Source organism: Quercus lobata, chromosome 6 (assembly GCF_001633185.2).
Source record: "Quercus lobata isolate SW786 chromosome 6, ValleyOak3.0 Primary Assembly, whole genome shotgun sequence".
In the NCBI taxonomy this organism is placed as follows: Eukaryota; Viridiplantae; Streptophyta; class Magnoliopsida; order Fagales; family Fagaceae; genus Quercus; species Quercus lobata.
The window spans coordinates 40,526,975-40,550,316 of NC_044909.1; the positions used below are offsets into that span (position 1 = coordinate 40,526,975).

The following is a 23,342-nucleotide window of genomic DNA, read 5'->3' on the forward strand; positions in this document are numbered from 1 at the left end:
ATGTTCTGGGTTTGATCGATGAAGAACGCGAAGAATGGGTTTGCTGGGCTTGTGCAATGAATCATGTTCTGGGTTCATCATGTTCTGTGCTTGTGCAATGAATCACCGTTTTGATCAGACCAGATGTGCTTGTGCAATGAATTTTGCTGGCTTGTGTTCATCGCGTTTGGGTTTTGATGAAACAGTGCGTCTCGTATTTTCATTCCTGCGTTTCAGCTCATTCCTGCGTTTCTCATCTCAGTGTTTATTTTGGCTACTGTGTAGCGTGGGTCCTAGCAAATATTAAACCCAAACGTGAAACGTAGAGAAAAACGTGGATCCAAACAGCCTCTTCATTTACTTTTTCAATTTCCACGTTTTTTCCACCTTAGTTAAACAGGTGAAGACTACAAAATATAAAACACTTGATCTAGTGGGTAAAGTATTGTCAATTGAGTCATCACCATGAGATTCACTTAACCCGCCGTGTGGTGGTTCTCACAAATATAAAACAAATATTTAGCACTAATCTAAATAATAAATTTAACGATGTTATATATATATATATATATATAAAACGCAAATGCGCTAAATCACTGTAGTTACAGTGCTTTGGTTTCGTGAGCCACTTTTTTTTTCCCACATTTTGAACAGTAACTATGGTGCCAAATGGCACTGTAGCTACAATAACTATAGTTTTTTTTTTTTTTTCTTCAGTAATTGGTTTTTGTTTTTGATTTTGTTTTTTTTTTCTTTTTAAATATTTATGTAAGCTAGTATATATATTGCTATACTGACATAACAAATTTCACAATATTTTCACAATTATTGACGTTGGCGAATGCGCTAAAGCACTGTAACTACAGTGCTTTGGTTTCGTGAGAAACCTTTTTTTTTTTTTTTTTTTCAAGTTTTGAATAGTAACTACAATGCCAAGTGGCACTGTAGCTACAGTAGCTACATTTTTTTTCTTTAGTAATCCGTTTTTTTTTTCTTTTAAATATTTATGTAAGCTAATATATATTGTTATACTGACACAACAAATTTCACAATTATTGACGTGTCAATTTCTTACAAGTCGAAATAAAATAATAAAATATGAGACTGTGACCAATCACAACTAAAAATAAATGTTTTGAGAAAATGTTACAATACTTATTGTGCAATGCTTTTGGTTTATTCAACTGGCATGGTAGCTACAGTTACTAAAGTTTTTTTTATATTTTTTTAATATTTATGTAAGCCGGTATATATATATTGTTATACTGACAAAACAAATTTCACAATATTTTCACAATTATTGACGTGTCAATTTCTTAAAAGTCGAAATAAAATAATAAAATATGAGATTGTGACCAACCACAACTAAAAATAAATGTTTTAAGAAAATGTTACAACACTTATTGTTATCACAATATTTTCACAATTGTTGAGATCTCAATTTCTTATAGATAAAATAAAAAAAAATGCTAAGTCCACAATATTTTAACATTAATTTCTATAGTGCCTAAAGGTTTTTTTTTTCCTTTTAAATATTCATGTAAGCTGACAGCTGGCATATCTATTAACTATATAAAAAGAGCCAAAGACTCATGAATAGTATTTTTTTGGTTTATTCAATTAGTGAGGTGCACTTTTTCTTTTTTTTCCTTTCAAGTATGCCAGTTGGTTTGAGCTTTATTTTTGTTTTTTTTGTTTTTTTATTTTTTATTTTTAAGATCTTTATATGTTTACTTTATACTTGCAATGCAAGTCTACATTGTAAATATACAAAAGTGGTTAATATTATACACATTTGCACAAAAAATGGTAAATAGTGTACAAATTTTGTAAATGTGTACAAAATTTGCCAATTTTTTGTGTCTACAATATAAATTTACACTGTAATTAAGTACAATGTATATATAGAAATATTATGAAAATGTTGTGATGCATGTGTCAATTCCTTATGGGTCAAAATAAAATAAAATAAAATAATAAAATATTATACCGAGATCTAGCATAACTAAAAATGTCGTGACATTTTGTTGTTATTACAATATATTCACAACTATTGAGGTGTAAGTTATAGGTCAAAATAAAATAATAAAATATTGGACTGGGATCTATCACAGTCTTATACGAATGAGATTAACTTTTTATGACATAATTATCAAAATTCTTAAAATTAATGTCTCTTTTGATTAATGTAAATCTCTATATATTTTAAAAATCAAATGATTTATATCTTTATTTTGTGATACAAATAAAATCTAAAATTGATGCTAATCATTACTTTTTTTTTTTTTTTTCCCTGACTAGTAAAATAAAAAGGGAGAGAGTAGTTAAAAGAAATAAAACTAAAGAGTAATAGGACTTTTGTATTTTAGTGGTCATCCACTTTACTTTCTTATTGCCGAAAGTACAATGAGTAGTTTTTCTCTTGAAAGCTATATCTATCCTTTTTTACAACAATGCTCTTATTTATAGCATTTTGCATGCAGTTGATTATAACATATTTACTAAATCAAGTGGAATATCATCGGATCACTTTGGTGACACTAAGGACTGAAGTTTGCCGCTAAAATTTACACAATACAAAGCTGAAATCGGCAAGTGTTCATAGCAAAGTCCACCTGGCACATACAGTAAAATTCAGCTGTCAATTGTCTAAATTTCCAACACACATCAAATTATTTAACAAGACAAAAACACAACTTCTCAATGTACTAACATATTTCTCCAAAAAAAAAAAATGTACTAACATAAACCGAAATAGCTTTTATTAAGTAATAATACTCATTTTCCTAAAAAATAAGTAATAATACTCATAAAACAAGAGTCTTGTTTCATTGTTTCTAATAGAAACATTCAAGATTTTAATTTCTCGTTCCCGTTGTAACTATCGAATTATAAAATAAAATAAAAGTAATAATACTCAATAGAAGCTAAATATGTAACATTAACACAAACCACAAATTTCAAACTAAATTGATTAACAAAACAATAATATAAATAAACAATAAAGTCCTAATGTATCCAGCATTTCATTTAAACAAAGTAAAAATACAAAGTTCTTAATGGTTAATAATTTTGTAATTACAAAAAATATAAAGGTATTTTAGAAAATACACTCGGAGCAAAGTAACCAAAATCGATTCCAACCTCAATCGAATGGTCTGGGCATCCTGCCCCATCATCACATTGGGGTAGCCGAGTTCACAGAAAATTGTCATTCTTACTTTACAAAAAATGTTTGGCTTCGAACATATTTGGAGCCTTAAATTCCAACAACTAATAGAAAAATGACAATTATCTTTATCATGCATTGCGCATAAATTATCATTATCTTATAAATCACATAGTAAGTTAAGTTGGAGAAAGTGGCTCTGGTTTTAGTTTGGAGCTTTAAATAAAGTGCTAGTATGCTAGATGAGAAAAAATCCATAAAAAGAAAGTTGGGTTGGTACTTGGTTGCTGTAGTTTCATGGGCCTTTAAAAAAGGTGCAAAAAAAAAAAACCGTAGGTTGGAAGATCCAAAACCTAGAGCTTTCCTCCCCAGTCAGAAATCAGAATCACCACCGGATGGACGCCTACTACCCTCCTCCTCCTCACTACCCTTACTACCAGCCGCCTCCACCACAAGCTCCTCCGCCTCCTCCGCCGAATTCACACCATCCTCCTCCTCATCCTCCTCCACAGCACCACTATCTAGCTCACGCTCAGGCCCCATTCGGCTTTTACGTCCCCACTCTCCTCCCTCAGGCTTCGCACGACGCCGTTCGAACCCTATTCATCGCCGGGCTCCCGGAGGACGTCAAGCCTCGCGAAATCTACAATCTCTTTCGCGAGTTCCCCGGCTATGAGTCCTCCCATCTTCGCACCCCTACACAAACCTCTCAGGTTCTCTCTTTCGTTTTCCCTAATTCCTAAAATTAGGGCTCGTTTCTGTTTTGCTTTAGCAGAGTTTTCTCTTTTTTGCTAATTGGTGTTCAAATTGGAGATTGGGATTACTTATAAGGAATCTGATAATGTGGCTGAGGTTTTGAACTTTGTGTTACTGTTATTTATGAATTGATTAGCTAAATTAAATAAGAGAAAGTTTTGAACTTTTGTACTGGAGTTGAGGACAAAGATGATGAGGTTGTTTCCTTTAACCGTTATAGTGTTGTGCAAATACTAAGAAACTTCTACTTCTATTGTTACAAGTTATATAGTTAACTAACTTGAATGGTGAACTGTAAACTGTAAACTTCCTTTCGCCATTGCAGTGTTGTACAATTCTCCCCATTATGCTATAAACTGCTTAGCCTGTCAGGGGTCCTGGATTACCCGGCAACTGGTTTTGGCAGGTCGGGTTAGTTGCCCATAGGTTTTACTTGCTAGAGGCGAGTCCAAAGGACTCTTCTTTAGAAAGGTTCCCAACGTTGTCAAAAAAAAAAAAGGTTATATAGGTAACTAACTTGAGTGGTGCGTATTTGTTTGCTTGTGAAGTTCATTTAATCATTTTTCAATCTTTTTTTTGATAGATAATAAAACTTTTATTCAAAAAAATTGAGCATCATGTTCACGATGGTGAACATTCTGATCAAGAAAAATTACAGCAGGTTCATCTAAGTGAGTGAAACTAAGGCTAGGAACTTATATAGGTTTTTTCTACTAGAGGCAAGGACTCTATTAGAACAGTAAAGTTATATAGGTAACTAACTTGAGTGGTGCGTATTTGTTTGCTTGTGAAGTTCATTTAGTCATTTTTCAATCTAAGTGAAACTAACGCTTTGATTGTTTCAACAATGATGTTTTCTGGAAAAATGAGTCATTTTTCAAGAAACATTTTCTATAAAACTATTTCATTTTCCAATGTTTGGTAGCAACTTTAAATGAGTTGAAAAACAACCTCCTAACTTCCCTTATTTAGCTTGCTGCGAGATAGAGTTGTTTTCCAAAAAAATTTAATGGAAAACAATCTCTAAAAATAAGATATACTTTTTATGTTGACCAAAGATAGTTTTCCTTTGACTCATCTTTTTTTTTTTTATGTTACCAAACACTGGAAAACAAGGAAAACTATCTTTACATAAGGTTTTCCATCGTAAAAAACAGAGCGTAAGGCTAATTTTCATGCTCAATTGCTAGATGAACTAAGTTAGAGTAACCCTGGCTTAGAAATAGTTAATATGAGAAATCTGCTTGATTGATATAAGTTGGCAGTTGATATAAAGTGAGTGGAAAATGAGAAGGAATTGAGTTTGCTTTTCAAATGTGTGATGTATTTATTTATTATTTTTTAACTTTTCGATAAGATAGAAAGAAATTTCTGTGAGACTGTGAGGGCTTATTAATGATGTTTAGATGTAAAATATCGATAAAAATAAATTGTAGTTGTCATGCTCATGGAACATTATTTTTCAAATTTCTTTATTGGTGGGGATATACTATACCTGTTTCATTAGTATCTAAAAATCATGCATGTGTTTTTTAAATTTATTGCTCTCTTTGTATGATCTGTTCTGACATGGTCTTGGATTGGTGACAGTCATTCGCCTTTGCTGTATTCACAGATCAGCAGTCTGCAATTGTGGCTATGCATGCTATGAATGTAAGTATACCTCACCATATACACTTCTCCATTTAGTAGTTGGGAATTGGTATATATAATAACTTGTGAAATTATAGCATCATTTGATATCTTTGTGAGTTAGAGTAATGATGTCAATCATATTTCATGGTTACAAATGTATGTTGAAGAGTTTATGAAAAATAAAATTGGTTTTCCACTCAAGTTAATAAACAGAGCACTATGTAGACATACAAAACATTAAGCACAAATAAAATTGAGTTTACAACAAGATGAATATGTATATAACCCTAAATAGCTGAGATATGGCTTGAGTTGGATTTTGTATAGTATTATCAATCAGAAGTGCACTGTTAATGGGTACATTTGTTAATTATGAATGGCAAGTTCGTTATATCATATTGATGCTGACTGGTCATATTCATCTCTGATATAAACACATTAAGATTAATGAGGTATTGCGTCTTAATAGCAACTTCAAGGCCAACTCTAAAGGCAAGTTTCCTAACAGAAAGCATGTCCTATGGAGATCTGGCCAATGACTGACCTTATGGAGGCATTTGGTATGGGGTAATGTTTTAGGATTCCTTAACATTCCCACGTTTGATCGCAAATCTCACAAGGTAATCAGATGCACGAGGTATCTTGATTTCCACTCAATCCCCTTTTTGTAGGAACATGGATTCCCTTAAAAAAGGTGGGTATCCACATTCCCATGTCTAGAAAAATTTTATTTTTTATAAATTGACAATTTTACCGATTCCTCCCTTCCCTTTAACCAATAGAAATAAAACTTCGAAAAAAAAAAAAAAACTCTCTTCACTCTCCCTAGCAACGTATCTAGGGAGGATGGCTCAAGAGGATATATCCCACAAGAAGATTTAGACCATCTAACTAACGTGTGCACTGCATGAGTATATGGATCCTACTCCATGGGATTCAAATGAATAGATAGGCCATAAATGATCCCATATGAGACTTATAATTATCTTGTAGATAAGTAGATTGTACATGGTCAAATATTAAAAGATGAAAAAAATTAGGAAGGAACTAGACAAAAAAAAAAAAAAAAATTTAATGCAGATCTTCATTAGGGACGTTGGGGAAGAAAGGAGTTCACAAGGGTAAAGGCCATTCTGATTATAGTGTTTACAAATCTAATCATTGCCAAGTGGTTTTGTTATGGATTTAATGCTCTTTTTAAAAATTATTTTTATTAACAGGACATCATGTTGTAATTGCCATAAAATAAATTATGTTGGACTATAGTTTTAATGAATTTATCATGATTTATAGTTTATATTTTGTTTGTCATTATTTATTTGGAGGAAGATAAAGAATTGCCTTGATATTGTGTTTACAAATCTATGGATAGTTTGGGAAAAATATATAATTCCTTTAAAATTTTTAGGAATATACCAAGCATAAGAACTCATATCCCTAGGAATCTTACTAGATTCCTAATCAAACAAAACATGGGAATAGTTACAATCTTAGGCATTCAAATTGCAAGACATCACATTCCCAGGATTCTGAATGCTGAGGATAATGTGGATTCATGCACACCAAATTTGTATGTTATGAACAATAGTTATTACAACTATACTTAAGTTCTATTACTTTTTTTTGATAAGTATACTTAAGTTCTATTACATTTGGCTGTAAGCAATATATGACCATGTTTGCCATATGTATATCTTTTGTAGGACTCTTCATCTATGTTTCAAGTTATAGTAACCTGTAATTGTCTTCTTGCCAATGAGCTCTAGTTCAAATGGCATTTCCTACTCCCGTAATAATGAAAGGGAGGGTTAGGTCATGGCTTCAAGTCCCACTATGTGTGTGTGTGTGTAATTTAAGTAAAAAAGAAAAGAAAAGGAAAGAAAAAAGTGTTCTGGAATTGCTTTCTGCTGATGATTTTTCAATCTAGGTGTGGTGGCAAAGCAATATGGTGCTTTAGCACTTTAGTGCATTAGATATAATAACACAAACAGATTAACAACTGTTTTTAATTCTGAATCTTGTTTGCAGGGGATGGTGTTTGATCTTGAGAAGGGATCAACCCTATATATTGATCTAGCAAAATCTAATTCTAGATCCAAGCGTGCAAGAACAGGTCTATTGCTCATTGGAATTATTTTCTTTGATTTATCTTTATTAGTAATCTATAGTTTAGCAGGTTTGAAATTTAATTTTGTGATTTTGTTGATTATGCCAATCAGATGATGAAAGATTTGGCTCAGATAAAAAAGCTAGAGGGCCTGCATATTCGAGGGGCACTCCTGATTCTGGTAAGATTATTGACTGAATTTTTTTTTAGAGATAATGGAAATCTCCTTACGGAGCCTTTTTTTTCACTCTTCTCCTAGTTTTCCTGGCGGGCAAAACTTAGTTACTATTTCTTAGGTATTTTACGTTAGGTTCCCCAATTGAATTCAATTACATGGTTATATTGACCAATGCAACAAAAAACAGTATTTTCTTTTCCATTGACAATTACATTCAACCATGTAATTCATTGGTTAATGCAACCACAAGGTTGTGTTTTATTGGGGAATCTAAGGTACAATACGTAAGGAACTGTACTTAAGTTTTATCCTTCTCTGGCATACTTCATGCCATAGTCTGTGTGTGTGTGTACAATTAACGTGCTTTTTCATTAGTTGTGGTGCCTTTTTTTGGGACATCTTACTTGGAGTACATATTAATTACTTAGTCACATGAAGGACACATACTTCGAAAAGCTCACATGACACATGTTTTGCACGCTTGGGCACTAGCAGGTCTTGGCAGCATTCACATGCCTGGAATGGGTAATTCTGCTTACAACACGATTGGTTATCCATCTGCACAAAGGTCATCTGCACTACTTAAGCACATCTTTATTATGTGGGAGTGATTACTTCTAGCTCTATAATAAGCACATTTTTAATTGTAAATGGTTACTTCTAGCTGAAAGGTTGAGGGCTCAGTAAAATCACTTACTAAATGCCCTGTTCCCAGAAGTTGGAGTATATAGAATCTGTGTTCTAAGTTATCACTTCTATTTATCTATTGGACCTCATCTGATAATTTATATACTTTCATCATTCAGTCATGGAAATTTTGATGGCAGAGCCGTAAATGAGACAGCAGCTGCAAATTTGGTAAGGTTACTTCTTAACACATTTCATTTTAAAGCTATATTCTGCTGTACTGCAAGTTATATTTGGCTGTACTGCTTACATTATTTTTACTTCTGAAGACATAATAACAGCCATTGGTTACTCTCTATTGTGTACCCTGTAAACTACCAATCCTCCTTTTTTTTTGTAAAAATTTTTCACTTCTTTCTTACCAGAGTTTATCTTGTTTTTCCTTTTTCTTGAATTTTTTCATCTTCTGGATCTGAACACGAATTGCTTTGACAACCTGCATTATATGCAATAAAGTGACTATTTGTGATGATTTTCATATGATTATAAAAAGAAAATATACAAAATGTTCTTGACATGGAAAAAAGGATTTCTTACATTTATCCATGATTTCTAATCATTCATATATACTGTCAAAGATGCTTCTAGAAATTATTCCATACCCATCAAATTTACTCTTGAAGCTGCTTCAGTACTGACTACATGTTTTCCTGGAGTTGTGATTAATGATTGTTATGCAACAAATTCACTGTGCTGCTTTAAAAATTATTTATTTGAACCACCACTTCTGGATAGCTGGTTTCATTTCAATTTAGGGTGCGTTTGGATACCACTTATTTTGTTGAAAACTAAAAACAATAAAAAATGATTTTTCGGTTACTGTTCATAAATGAATTAACTGTTTATTTGCCTATTTGCACTGTTCATATCCCAAGAACAGTCAATAGGCGCTGGTTAAAAAAAAAAAAAACCGGCTGAAACGCAGACGCACTGCGTTTCAGCCGAACCCAAACGCTACCTTAATGGCATATGATGTGCACTTAAACTATTCTCTAATTCTAAAATTTCTGGTGATGTCTCTTACACAACAGAATGGTACTTCAGCACCTCATGCTCCACAACATGCTAGCCCATGTCCAACACTCTTTGTGGCTAATTTGGGGCCAACATGTACAGAGCAAGAGCTAATTCAAGTATTTTCAAGGTTTGTAGGCATTTCTATTTTTGATAATTCAATGTCAAACCTTGGACATCTCCATTGAAAACATCAAGAAGCGCTAGTTGAGCTACAAGGCCCTTGCCATTTATATTTTCATGTATATTTTCTATTTGTAAAGTCTTTATAACTTGGGTGTTAATTTCTTTCTTTTTTTGTTTGCATTAGATGTCCAGGGTTTCTAAAATTGAAGATGCAGAACACATATGGGGCTCCTGTTGCCTTTGTCGATTTTCAGGTACTTTATTACCGTCTTTTGTGGTGTTAGGTATAATTTTGATGTGAATTATTGTAGAGTTTCTTTGATGATGGCAGGCCTGGTAACTTGATATTCTTCCTTTCTTTTTCAGATTACTTAGTCTATATGCTATTTTGCATGCTGAGTAGATATGATTGAGACAAAAAGATGTGTGAATAGCTGACATTTTTTAATTAGTAGCAAATGACATCCAAGGGTAGTGCAATCGGTTGGGGACTACCCCTCATGAAGTGGAGTTCATTTGTTTTAATCTCCCTATTCACCTCCCCTTGGGGCCAAAAGTCACCTATCCAATAGATAAATAAAAGGCTAAGTTGTTACAGATTCTTTGTGCAATGCATTTATATTTTCTTAATTAAATGCATGCAGTAAGAGGATAGCAAACATCTGCACTCTCTCTCTCTCTCTCTCTCTCTCTCTCTCTCTCACATATGTGCTTATTGGCATGTGTGTGCTAGAGGCTCTTTTAAGATAGGAAGGAAAGAGAAATTATGGATTAGAAGAATGAAAAGAGAGAAGCTGAGAGAGGAGAAAAGAACATGGAGATGGGAGAGAAAAGCTGAAAAGTAGATTGTTATACACACACACGCATAGATGGATAGATATGTATCTTGTTGTATGTCCAAATGTATTGTTTGATTAGGAATCAAACTGCAGCCCTCCCACAGGGGAGGGCTAGATGTGCCAACTAGCTGTGAGGCTCTTGGCCTTTTGGTTGCTTTGTTAGATTATGTGAGGACAGCCAGATTTATGTTCCTGTTACTGTGGTTCACTTACTAATATGGTGGAGCCATCTCAGTTGTTTGATCTATTTTGGTCACTGCTAAGTGCTAACAGCATGTTACCATTTTGAAATGTTTGGTCAACTTGTTATCATGCAATAAACTAGTGGTTAGTTAAATTATTTCATGGAACAGTTGTTGCAATGATTCTTGCTTCTTTAATAGGTTGGTACTTTGCTTTACGTAGGATCCGGAATGCATTCATTAGATCAATGACTGAGCATTTCCATTGGATATTTTCTTTACTGCTTTCACAATGTGTCTTGTGCTTCAAAATTTTTTAGTTTCTGTTTATGTTTTTGTACGATATGTGTAAAAGTCTAGTACTCAGCATAATTGGATGTTGCAATGCTGACTTTGCTTGTGTACCAAAATCTGAAGGATACCCCCAGTTCAACTGGAGCTATGAATCATCTGCAAGGCACAATTCTTTACTCATCACCAGCTGGCGAGGGCATGCGGCTAGAGTATCCTTTTTTATAATTGATGCATTTTATTCTGTCTAATTATTGGTTTTGTTTTCAAAGGTTTTGCTTAACAAGAGCTCCAGGTATGCGAAATCACGGATGGGAATGCGTAAGAAGTCAAAGTAAATTGCACAGGACAAGGAGACAAATTAGCCATTTAATTGTGCAATTATCTTGACTGTATTCTCATTTATAGTAACTTGGAACCAGGATAGGTTGCGTGCATTCTCAGTATAGCTGTTATCACGTTTTCATTTGCTGTTCATCACTTCATTGAATCAAATATTTCATCTTTTTGACATTAATTTTGACATTTTCATAATGGATAGACATAGAAGCATGTCAAGGAGATTCCCTTTGTGTGATGCTTCCTTGTTTGTGCGTGTTGCAAACGATACAACAAAAGTAATGGAGGATAGCAATAAAAATAAGGAATGAAAAGAAAGCCAGAACGTCTTATTTCTGCAATATATAATTCATTTGCCGGGTCAAGATTAACTGAGAAATACAGTCCAAATTCAGGCTTATAACTATATAAGTTATATTTGCAAGGGTTATAGAAATAATTCCTCTTTTTTTCCCGATCTAGAGTCTGTTTGGATACTGCTTATTGTTGAAAACTGAAAATTGAAAATACTGTAACAAAATAATTTTTAAATGTGTGAATAATGTCACGAAACTTATTTTTAATGAAAATTTTGTTGGAAAAGAGGTTTGTAAGTCTGGTGACCAGTGTACAGGACCCAAGTTTGGACACAAATGCTAGACGCATTTGCTATCCAATTGCTTACCTAATTATGCAACGGGAGCAAGCGTTTTGCCTTCTTCTTCTTTTTTCAACATTTCAATGTGTAATGGATGGAATTTGCTCAATAGGAAGGGAAATGCTTGTACAGTAAGGTAATGTGGAGAAAATTGGTTTTTATTTATTCTTCAATCAGTAAGTAAAAATAATGTTACCTCTTAACATTTTTTATCCCACCATCTGTCACTTTCAGGTGTAAATGTGTAATCGATCTCATTATGTCTTTTAAAAATTTAAAGGCTTCATCATTTTCTCACACCTTACCAAAAGCCTTGGGAAATAGGAAATTATATGTATGAAATGAGTGGGGGGCCTAAGATATGATTTATCAAAGGTCACCATTTGAGGTTGTGAAAATAGTGGCACAGGCAAAGCCTAATTATATAAATAAATAATATATTAATTGGGATGTAACGTACAACAGATCCATAAGATACTTCATTTTTAATACCTAATACATAGACCTATAATATATATATATATATATATTAAAACTTCGATTATATTAATCATTCATTTTATAAAACTTTTTATGAAAATTTAAAATAATTAAAAAAAAATAGTCACATTTTTTTATTATTTTTTTAAAATAGTTTATATTAATATATGCCTTAGAACATACATCAGTAAAACTTATATATATATATATATATATTATATAATAAAAAAGATGATTGGAGCCGCATGTTACTACACTGGGCAAATTTGCTTCATTGCTAAATGACATGTGTGAATTTAAACGAATAGAAATTTTTTTTTTTTTTTGGAGAAGTAAACGAATAGAAAATTACTATATGCATCGCATGGTCCAATAATAGCGAGTGTTGGTTTTTTTGGAGAGTAGTTGCGTGTGTTTGATGTGACTTGTGTTGTGTGTTAAACTACAAAATACTGTTTTTTTTTTCTATTTATGAGGGAACACGAGTCCACCAACAAATAACAGAAACTAAGAAAAAAAAAGTCAAGTCTCTTAAAATCTTTATAGCTATACCCTATATATGTGTTAACCACGAAAGTTCCTGGAATATGTATTAGCTTTACTACCTTATTGTAAAACATGGATTCAATGTATATGAACAATTTTAAGAGTTAACTTCAATATGACAAGGAGTTGACTACAATTAAAGTCTATGTATTCACCTAAATTTGACTTTAAACTCCTTCATTGGCCGGCCATGTTTATCTCTCTGTGTCTCTCTGGTCATCCTGAAAATAATGTCTAAAGGCCTCGATCCCAAGATTTCCACACAATTCAATGACTTCTTTCTAGTCAGTACTCTCACACGACTCTTTCCATTAATAATCAATTAATTGACATGTGGTCTCATCATTAGGTTCAATGTTGATCATTGTTGATCTTATCCTTTTTTGCAACTATGCAAATTGTGCACAAGTCAAAATGCTTTTAAAACTTAAAAAAGGTTTTCTTCATTTTGGTCTAGCTATAGCGGCTTCTCCCATAGTACATTGTTCACGTCGTAATTAAACAACCATTGCATGCTTCATCATGGCACAAAATGTGATTCATAAAACAATTGATTTACTTATTCCACCGGACCTTAAACGTGTGTCGCGAAACTTGTCCTTTGTTGCACGTGCTTTTATGTTTTTTTTTTCTTTATTTAATTCTTTCATTGCCCATTTCATGTTGAATCTGAATATATAAAAGATGTACTAACTCAGATATGAATAGAATCTTGATAGGGGATAATTTTGAGGTCATAGATTGTATCGATTGAGATTTGAGAGGCCAATGCGTCTAGTGGAAAGCCAAAAAAGAAAAAGAAAAAAATTGAAACTCTTTTTAATTTTTTAATCCTTTGATAGTCACTAGGATTATCAAAGGACATGATCATCTGGCATCTGGCGAAGTTAATTCTTGTTAACTATATGGACGATAAAGAGAAAAATTTGTCAATTTCAGCCATTATTATGTCCTTGCTCTTGATTGATTTAGTATATTAGGTATAGCTAAGGCGACTTTCCATAACAAATTTTAGTGACATCAATTTCATCACAACTTTTTTTTTTTTTTTTCATAATTTATAGACTAAATTATACTAATTTTTATTTGTTTTTATTTTGGTTTCTCAAGTTTGAGGTGTTTTGCCAAGCCTACTTAGACTTGTCACCAAGTGGGACATTATAGTGATAGAATCTATGTATGAGTTTCTAAGTTAGTATTATTAAACTGGCATGGTGGGATTTACCTTGTGTTAGTATTGTTGAGACCCAAATTCCCCTGATCCTATTAGCTAAGAGCACTAGCATTGGGGGTGTAAACCACCCCCCCCCCCCCCCCCCAACCACAGTTGCTATTCTAGCAACTAGACTCTTAAAAGCAAGCTTCATCCAGGTATGTAAACCCAAAAAATATCCATCCTAGCTACCATTAGAGCATTCACATCAGTTAGTGCAAAATTTCCTTCTATTTTGCAAGAAAAAACCTAATTTTTCTATTTTACACACTTACTTTTACAAAACACCCACATTAGTTTATCTATTCTACATATTTATTCAATAAAATATTCATTTCTTTAACACTGTTCATTTATTCTCAAAACCCACTAATCAGTGCTCCGGCCTGAGCACTGAGCCCAACAGATCAAACCCACCGATCAACCCCAATAGAAAATCAATCAGCCACCATTGTTCCTCTACCTTTGCAAATACAGCCATCAATGAATCTCAATGAAACTTCCAAAACCCACCAAAACCTTACTCGGCAATCTCCTTACCACCACCAACCAAGAAGACCCCATCACCATCCTTTTTGTCTCTAAGAAACTCCAACTCTCTTCCTATTCATGAACTCTTACTTCTTTCGCCTTCTTCGCACGAAAATCCAAGACCTGTCTCACAAATCGGCTTGAAATGGCCGAGGAGCCCGTGGAGCCTAATGGGTCTCACCGAAGGTGCAAAAGCAGGGCAGCCCAGACCTCCTTACCACCACCAAAAAATCCAAATAAGCCCAAGCTCTCCCAGGCCTTGGTCACCGATGAGGGAGAAGAGAAGCAAGAGAGAACAGAGAAAATGATAGAGAGAGACTCGGTTTGCTAAGAGGAGAGAGAAAAATAAAACTAAAAGTAAAATATTAATAAAATAATAGATACACGAGCTACAGTAACTGTATAAATACACACGGTTACTGTAGCTCATAGAAATATTTACACATCTTTACACATTTTTACACCCATTGATGTGGGTGTATTTTTGCTCAAAATGTGTAAAATTTGTATTTTTTTTTTTCTATTTTAGAAGACTATAGATGGATTGATGTAGTTGCTCTAAGGTTGCATATTTGCAACCTTACTATTCATGAGGTTGTAAAGAAAAAACTACTTTTTTAATCTCTCACACACTCTTTCTTCCTCTCACACTCTCTCTCCCTTCTTACTTTTTATTTTTTTTATTAGGTAGTTTATATTATGTTATTGGGTTGTATGTAAAAATAAAAATTGTGATGTTGGGTGTATTGTTGGATAACTTGGTAAAATAGATGTTGGTGCAAATACAATGATAATGGAAATAACACAAAGAAAACCTCCACCCTTCACCTCCCCCTTGCGCATGTATCTAGCCCAATATCTGAGACAATTCATGTTAGCTCATTAATCACCACAATTAAAAAGAATAAAATAGTTTCTCTTTTTCAACGTAGGATTAAACATTTTCACTAATTCCTCATCTTCCATATTCACTCTCATATCTTTATATTTATGTTGTAACATTTATTCATTTTAATGATTTAATATTAAAATGCTCCAACAATAGATAAAGTAGTTTTTGAGGATGTAAAATAAGTGTTTTTTTAAATCCTCATTGTCAGTGCTCTAAATGATCCAACCCCGCCCTACATGCATGGGTAACAACCACAAGTTTGAGGTGTTTTATTTTTTGTCCACCAAATTTGATTTGATTTTGAAAATGGCCATTTCTCCATTTATATTGACTTGTAACTAGTTTGGCCATCAAGTTAACCCAAAAAATAAAAAAATAAAAATCATAAAATAAAGTGATGAGTAGGCGTGGAAGAAATTGCCCCATTCCTTACCATTTATTACCCTTTGAACAAACAGATAATCAGAACTCATTGTCAAATATTTTGACTTGCTTTTCTTAATTAAACATATTCTTACTTTTCTTCCCTCTTTAATTGTTGTCTTTTTCCCGTACATGCATCAGACAAGGTGAATAGCACTATGTTTTTCAGTTTAATTTTATGTGGTTCTGGTGCTTCTCGTCTACTAGATACGACCGGAAGTGTCCACAGAAATATGTGCATGCATTTAATGAAGAAGAACGATACGTCCCATAGCAAATCACAAAGGCATTTCTTTCTTTTGCTTCCAACTTTCCATAGCCGAGCATTCACATTCGTACATGCCAAAATTTAAATTTTAAAAAAAAAAATTGCATTGCCAAAGATTTATTCTATATTCTTTTTGTTGGATTAAAATAATTGTATTTAATATATAAATAATGCTACAAAGGTCAATGGAGCTATTTAATATATAAATAATGCTACAATGGTCAATGGAGCTATAGCTAGGCTTGTGAGACCTCAAAATTTTAAAAAATTCTTTTTTATTATGTATAAGTATTAAAAAAACTTAAATACTTAGCTACAAAAATTGAAGTTGGTCCTTCCAAATATTCGAGTTAGTCTAATGATGTTCTTTACAACCAACAGAATTTGTCAATCAGTTTAGTAGTTATATAGACAAGGTAGTTTTTATTTTATCAAATTCGTTTTTTATACATGTTTGATATCAAACTAAATAATTTTTGTGTACTAATTGGAGTTTGAAATATGATAAGTTCATTTAAAAAATTATCTTGCAAATATATATATATATATATTTATATTTATGTGTGTGTGTGTGTGTGTGTGTGTGTGTGAAAGTTGATAACTTTATATATAATATATATAAATTATGACCTACTCTAGTATCAAAATATTAATGTTTATATGCGTATGTGCATTTACGCATGTGTACGTGCAAGTTAGATTTGAGCTTATATAAGGAATAAAATAAGTTATTTAATAGTACATTTACATGAAAAAACTTATGAGCGACAAAGGTACAAGGTTTGACATCACAAAGGCTTGAGAAGAAGAAAGTGATAGCAAGAATAAAAATGACACAAGATATATGTGGAAAACCCTAAGAAATTGATGAAAAACCATGGTTTGAAAAGAATAGGTAATCCTTGTACAATAAGGGTATTCTTCCTTAAAAGAGAGACCTTATTTTCTATCTTCCTATCTTATTAACTTTCTACTCTCTTCTCAAAAGATCTACTTGGGTTCTTACCCTAAAAATCTAGCTGCATGTTCCTCTTATAATTTTAGGAATATGGCTAAATACAAAGACAGGTGTCAAGTCATCATTTTCTTATTTTGGACATTTTCACGATTGTGGTATTATCTAGTGACTGAAGGAGAGAGAATGCACCAACGTGGCACTGTGGCCTGTGGTTAGGTGACTTTGCCATTGCTTGGGAAACAACTCTTGGACAATGAGAGGGACATCAAAAGTACTGTAAATAATACACGTGTCTCTAAAGTGGTCCAACATGCATTTAATCAATAAGGGGTATTCTCATAACTGCTAACCTTAGAAAGTCACTATCTCCCTTTTTGTGAGTGCTTGAGTACCATGTCAGGTGCATATCTTACTTCCTTCCTAAGGCAGTCACGCCTTTGGCACGAACCAAGGATAGGATTTTGTAGCCAATGCTTCATCTTCCTTTGCTCATGGCCACTTCACGTGTAGGGTCTAGATCCAACCACATATACATTCCCCCATGCCTTGGTTGGTGTAATGTACAACACATGTGTGATGGTTTATCTTGACTTGTGACTACTAGATTAGTAACAAAATTTGGCCCCTTGAAACAAAAAATCTTAGCTCCGCCCCTGGCTACAATAGACCTTTATTTTTAGATGTTAATTATGTTACTGTAGTAAAATGCAAAATTCTCAACAGTGATAAAACACCAAATTTATGTGATTTTTTCTTTTTCTTTTCTTTTTAGCATTAAATACCATGGTAACATGTAAAATAGATAAGAACACAAAATAGAGCAAGATGGGAATGCTCTTAGGTCTGTATGCTACTCATTGTCATACATCAATATCTAATTCTGGCATCAAATTCTCAATATATCTATAATCTATAATCTATATATATATATATAGATAGATAGATATTTGAAATTATTTAAATTTTGGTTAGCTCCATATAATTGTAGGCGACTTCACAATTTTACATGTCATTATTATAATATATATTTTTTAATTGAATTAAAATCCTACTCTATATTTTAACCCTTCATATGAATCTTGGTGCATCATGTTTTCTTTAATTGAGTATATAGTTTCCTATACAACCACAATTATAACAAATGTCTAACAATAGACTATATAGTTCCATACTTCTATAACAAATATTGTCATAATAAAATATATATTAAGAGTTACTATAATTATCAAATTTTATATTTAAACAAAAAGAAGAAAAATCGTATTGTATTAAACTTACAGACTAGTTATTTGCTATAAACACATGCTATCTGGAGCATTCAAATTTTATTTTGTTTCTTGGTAAAAACAAAGGGAAAAAAACTTTATTTCGTTTTATAGCAAGTGGATGCTTTTTCAATTAAGTTAGGGATACAACAAATTCATAATTTCCCAAATCACCTTATTAACTCACACATGACTATCCTCTCATAAAAAAAATTAAAAAAGAAAAAGAAAAAGAAAAACTCATACATGACTCACCACAATATGTAATTTTAAATTTTTTTAATGGCCCATATATAAGGTGATAGGCTAATTTGAGATAATTTGAGAAAGTTATGAATTTTTTTCATGTCCCATAAGGATTCTTCTTTTTCTATAATTTTTTTTTAAAGCTGAAAATAACACGTGGATTCTGCCCTAGGCCAATTTGTTGTGATGATTAATCCACTACTCCTACATTTTAGCCAAATGAACCAAAAATTGTTAGATTTCCAAGAAGCCATTAGACCCTATAAATAGAAATGATAGGTTATAGTAACTCATAATTAATATAATTATGACAGTGTTGGCCCAATTTGTTATGATGATTAATCCAGTACTCCTATATTTTAGCCAAATGAACCAAAATTTGTTTGATTTCCAAGAAGCCATGAGACCATATAAATAGAAATCAGGCTATAGTAACTCATTCTCTCTCTCTCTCTCTCTCTCTCTCTCTCTCTCTCCCCCCCCCCCCAAAAAAAAAGGTTATAGTAACTCATAAATCATAATCAATATATATAATTATGACAGTGTTGGGTCTCAAAATTATGCCGTGCTCCTAACTAGACAGAGATTAAAGATAAATCATCATAAATGTGAGGTTTTTTTTTTTTTTTTTTTTTTTTTTTTTTTTTAATTTATGTGATCCATGCATTTCCTTTCCTTTATCCCGTAGCTAACACAAGTTATTTGTGGAATCTATGGATTGGTTAGGTTCATCCTAAGATATTTCTTTACAATAAAAAATTAAAAATATGTCATGAAACCATTTATTTTATATAAAAAGAAAAAGAAAAAGAAAAAAGAACTAGAAGTGGTGGAGGATTAAAAAGAATTACAGTTTTGTCCAATTATTTTGCTTTGATTCATCGATTGGTAGTAGTAGATTATGTAATGGGATTTGACCTAAGCTTGAGAAACCCCTCATTTGTCATTAATAAATTTTCTTATTATTAAGAACATAGACGGATAGACTGCTTCATTGAACAAAAGACGTGAGAGCACCGAAAATAATTAATCCTATTATTTTCCACAATGATGATAAGTTATGAACTTACCATTAGGTGAAGAGACATGGCAATAATCTTTAACCTCTCTTCGAAGCCAAAAGAAATGTATCAAAAATAAAAAATTTATTTAAGAGTTTCAAAAAAAATTTCGTAAGAATAAATAATTGAGAAATATTATATGCATAATATTTCATAACATTTTTATAAAAAATTTTAAGTGACAAATTATTATTGATGAGAAAAAAATAATTTAAATTATAAATTCAAATTAAAAATAATAATAATTTACTACTTATAATTTAATGTGAAAATATTATTTTACCAATTCTCTAAATAACATTGCCGTCTCTTAAAAATGATAAGCAGGCACCCAAGCAGACAAAGTGGCCCACAAAAAAAGCGAAATGTCAAATCTCTCCCTTAATTGATTACAAGAACACAAAGTTTCATAGGGACAAAAATGGTAATCCATCATATCGTTATTGCGTGGGGGGAAAGTCAATTCCTAACGGTATCTATCCACCGACCACCGACCTACCCCTTTGCTTGCTCCGAAAATATTATAATAATAATTTTATATAAACACTTATAAAAGCCTCAAAATTTAATAATAATAAAACAAGATAATATTATTACTACTCCTTTCCCTCAACCTCTGAATTCCACTTCACTTGCCCACAAAAGACAATACACATCACACCACCAATGATGCCACCTAGAAAATAATATTCTTATCAAAAAAAAATTATTATTATCATTATAATGATTAATATAATATTGTTACTTTTGCTATAAATAAATATATATATATATATAAATAAAAAATAAAAAAAATCTAAACCAATTGCTTTTATGGGCAAACGGTGGCCGAAAACAAAAACTCACACCCATGTCAGAAATGCAATAATTTTATACATAACTTTGACCTGATATAGAAATCGAACCAAATTCCTTTCTAAGACATTTGGCAAGAGCTAGCCCAAACAAAAAAGCCCACCTCACATTTCATATTGTCCATTAATTTATCACGGCCTAGCTTAGATTTACGTCATGACAAATAGGGAAACATAAGCCTAAAAAAAAAAATCACAGAGATTTTGTCGGTGAATTTGTTTTTTAGTTTTAAGTTTGAACTATTTGAATTTAGAAAAAGTTGAAAAGAAAATAAAAAGAAAGAAAATAAAAGAAAGATAAAAACAACGTGGAGTCTTACCCAGATTACAGGTTTAGTGGCCAAGTAGCATGGACGAAACAAAAGCCTCCCTCTCTCTCTAAAAAAAAAGCCCTTGCTTCTCCAACTCACCGTTCCTGTATTTTCATGAAGCTTCACCCAGTCCTTCAGTCTCACAGTCACAGCAGTCAGAGTCGGTAATTCTATAATTCGCAGAGAGTTCTAGAGAGAGAGAGAGAGAGAGAGAGATGGAGAGAGGTGGAGGAGAGAGAGAGGCGAACAGGAAGAGAGGGTTTGAGAGCGAGAGAGAGCGACCGTACAAGGGGATAAGGATGAGGAAGTGGGGGAAGTGGGTGGCTGAGATTAGAGAACCCAATAAGCGTTCGAGGATTTGGCTCGGCTCTTACTCTTCCCCCGTGGCGGCGGCTCGAGCTTACGACACGGCGGTGTTCTATCTCAGAGGCCCATCGGCCCGCCTCAATTTCCCTGAGCTCTTAGCCGGTGAAGCCGGCTGCGGCGGCGCCGAAGACATGTCCGCCGCTTCGATTAGAAAGAAAGCCACCGAAGTCGGCGCACAAGTCGATGCTGTTGAAACCGCTTTACATCATCCTCATCCTCATCACCAACATCAACATCAGCAACAACAACATCGTCCTTCGACAGCTAAGACGGAGTTCAAGACTACATGTGGTGGGTTCGTGGACTTGAATAAGGTACCTGACCCGGAGAATTCAGATGGGGAGTGGGAGAGGAACTAGATTGAAAATAAAAATATCTTAGCTTTTGGGGTTTTTTTTTTTTTTTTTTTCCTATGTTTCTTTCTAGTACAGTACTTCGTACGTGAATTTGAAGGTGGTTGTCGCTAACATGCGCTAGGGAGGTATGTCACTGACGGCTGAAATGATGCGGCTCTCTCTCTCTGTCCTGTTTTTTGTGTACTTTACCTTCAGTTTTAGTTTTTTTCTTTTTAGCTTTTTTTTTCTTTTCAATTCAACCAAAGAAATTTTGGCATTGTAAAAATTATAAATGTTATATTAGCTAGTTATCAGTAGATTTGGGGTTTTTTTTTTTTTTTTTTTTAATTACTGTTTAGTTTTTTTTTCTTTTCTTTTAATTTGATGCCTCGGAATTTGACCTAAACTGTTAAACGCGTCTTTATTAGAAATATCAGCCATTTTGTTTAACTTCTTAAGCGAGATATCAGGAATTATCAGTTAAATTATACAGTTTTGAGGTATCTATTGTTTGTATGTTTGTTTAATTTCTCGGTGTTGGAATTTTCATTTTTCTTTTGCTATTTGGATGCCGTGTGAAAAGTAATTAGCAAGGGAAAATTGAGGTTGAATTGAGACAGAAGGTTGGTTTAATTATGGAAGAGGAGTGAGAGAGAGAGAGAGAGAGAGAGAGAGAGAGAAAGAACAAGTGGAGAATGGGAACAGCGGTGGCCTACATACATCACACAGCAGTTGGGCGCAAAGAGCCATGCTATGCTAACCACTAAAGTTTCATATAACTACTAAAGTGATAAGATTTTATGAGTTAGGTATTTTCTGGTTTTGCACTATCGCTGATTATGAGCTGTGGGGCACCTGCGGCTCTGAGAGAGAGAGAGAGAGAGAAAGAAATAGCTGGGGGGGCTTGTGGGGGTGGTGTGGTTGTGATGATGATGACAATGGATGCACAGCTTGGTCGGTGTTGTCTTCACTCTTTTCTTTCGTACCTGAGAATTTTTGCAAAACTCGTGTGGGTCAAATCACCCCCAAAATATCTCTTTCTCTCTAAACAAAGAAAAAATTAGCAAAGCTAGCTAGTACTTAGGAGGTTACACCCAGATCTGATGGAAAGTTTTTGACTTATGCTTTAGCTGTTATCCATGTATAGTTGACGATTTTTATGCGTTTTCTAGTACAAGACAAAGGTTTTAGTCCACAATTAGCGGGTGATTAAACTGCTTTTTAGACATGGCATATATATTATTGTACATTTTTTGATGTCATCATTGGAAACTGTGAAATGGTATGGACTTCGGAGATATTTTAATAGTTTTGTTGAAACGAAAGTCATGATCCAAATACTATTGGGGAGGGTTCGATACCTGTAATAAGCTATAAACCGTCTTAATAACTTATTAGTATTATAGAGAGTTTGGGTTTAGCAAAAAAACAAAAAAACATACTTCTATCTAGGGCTGTCCACGGGTCAGTCCGGGTCGGTTTTGGCCTCAACCCGGACTCGACTGGCTCAAGTCTGGTGGAACAAAAACGGACTCGCAACCGACCGCCGACCACCACGGGTCGAGTCAGCCGGGCTCAAGGGAGCAAACGGTCGGGTCGGTCGAGTATGATGATGAGCGACGGCGAGCGGAGGAGAAGATCTCTCTTCGTCAAT

The 23,342-nt window shown here is 33.3% G+C and overlaps 2 protein-coding genes across 3 annotated transcripts; both read left to right on the forward strand.

The window, feature by feature from the left end:
- The first annotated feature begins 3,390 nt into the window (after window positions 1-3,390).
- Window positions 3,391-11,533, forward strand: LOC115995419 (protein couch potato). Of its 2 annotated transcripts, none has more exons than XM_031119975.1 (10): window positions 3,391-3,861; window positions 5,495-5,557; window positions 7,568-7,652; window positions 7,759-7,827; window positions 8,317-8,392; window positions 8,631-8,682; window positions 9,543-9,655; window positions 9,836-9,905; window positions 11,090-11,175; window positions 11,259-11,533. In XM_031119975.1, the coding sequence occupies exons 1-10, from the start codon at window positions 3,544-3,546 to the stop codon at window positions 11,299-11,301; spliced, it is 975 nt and encodes a 324-aa protein (XP_030975835.1). In that variant the 5' UTR covers window positions 3,391-3,543; the 3' UTR covers window positions 11,302-11,533. The 2 variants fall into 2 exon arrangements, with proteins under 2 accessions (XP_030975835.1, XP_030975836.1); XM_031119976.1 differs by having other exon boundaries at window positions 3,393-3,861; window positions 8,320-8,392.
- A 9,436-nt stretch (window positions 11,534-20,969) lies between these two features.
- On the forward strand, window positions 20,970-22,005 carry LOC115995033 (ethylene-responsive transcription factor ERF011-like). Its single transcript, XM_031119441.1, has one exon. It carries the CDS (start codon window positions 21,203-21,205, stop codon window positions 21,710-21,712), a length of 510 nt encoding a protein of 169 aa, XP_030975301.1. The 5' UTR covers window positions 20,970-21,202; the 3' UTR covers window positions 21,713-22,005.
- Window positions 22,006-23,342: the final 1,337 nt, after the last annotated feature.

What these genes read in the sequence shown, in the direction of transcription:
- LOC115995419 (XM_031119975.1), top strand. Translation starts at nt 3,544, where the DNA reads ATGGACGCCTACTACCCTCCTCCTCCTCACTACCCTTACTACCAGCCG. An exon ending in GAGGGGCACTCCTGATTCTG is followed by an intron (nt 7,828 to 8,316) that starts GTAAGATTATTG and finishes CTTGGGCACTAG; the next exon opens with CAGGTCTTGGCAGCATTCAC. An exon ending in GGTTATCCATCTGCACAAAG is followed by an intron (nt 8,393 to 8,630) that starts GTCATCTGCACT and finishes TTCATCATTCAG; the next exon opens with TCATGGAAATTTTGATGGCA.
- LOC115995033 (XM_031119441.1), top strand. Translation starts at nt 21,203, where the DNA reads ATGGAGAGAGGTGGAGGAGAGAGAGAGGCGAACAGGAAGAGAGGGTTT.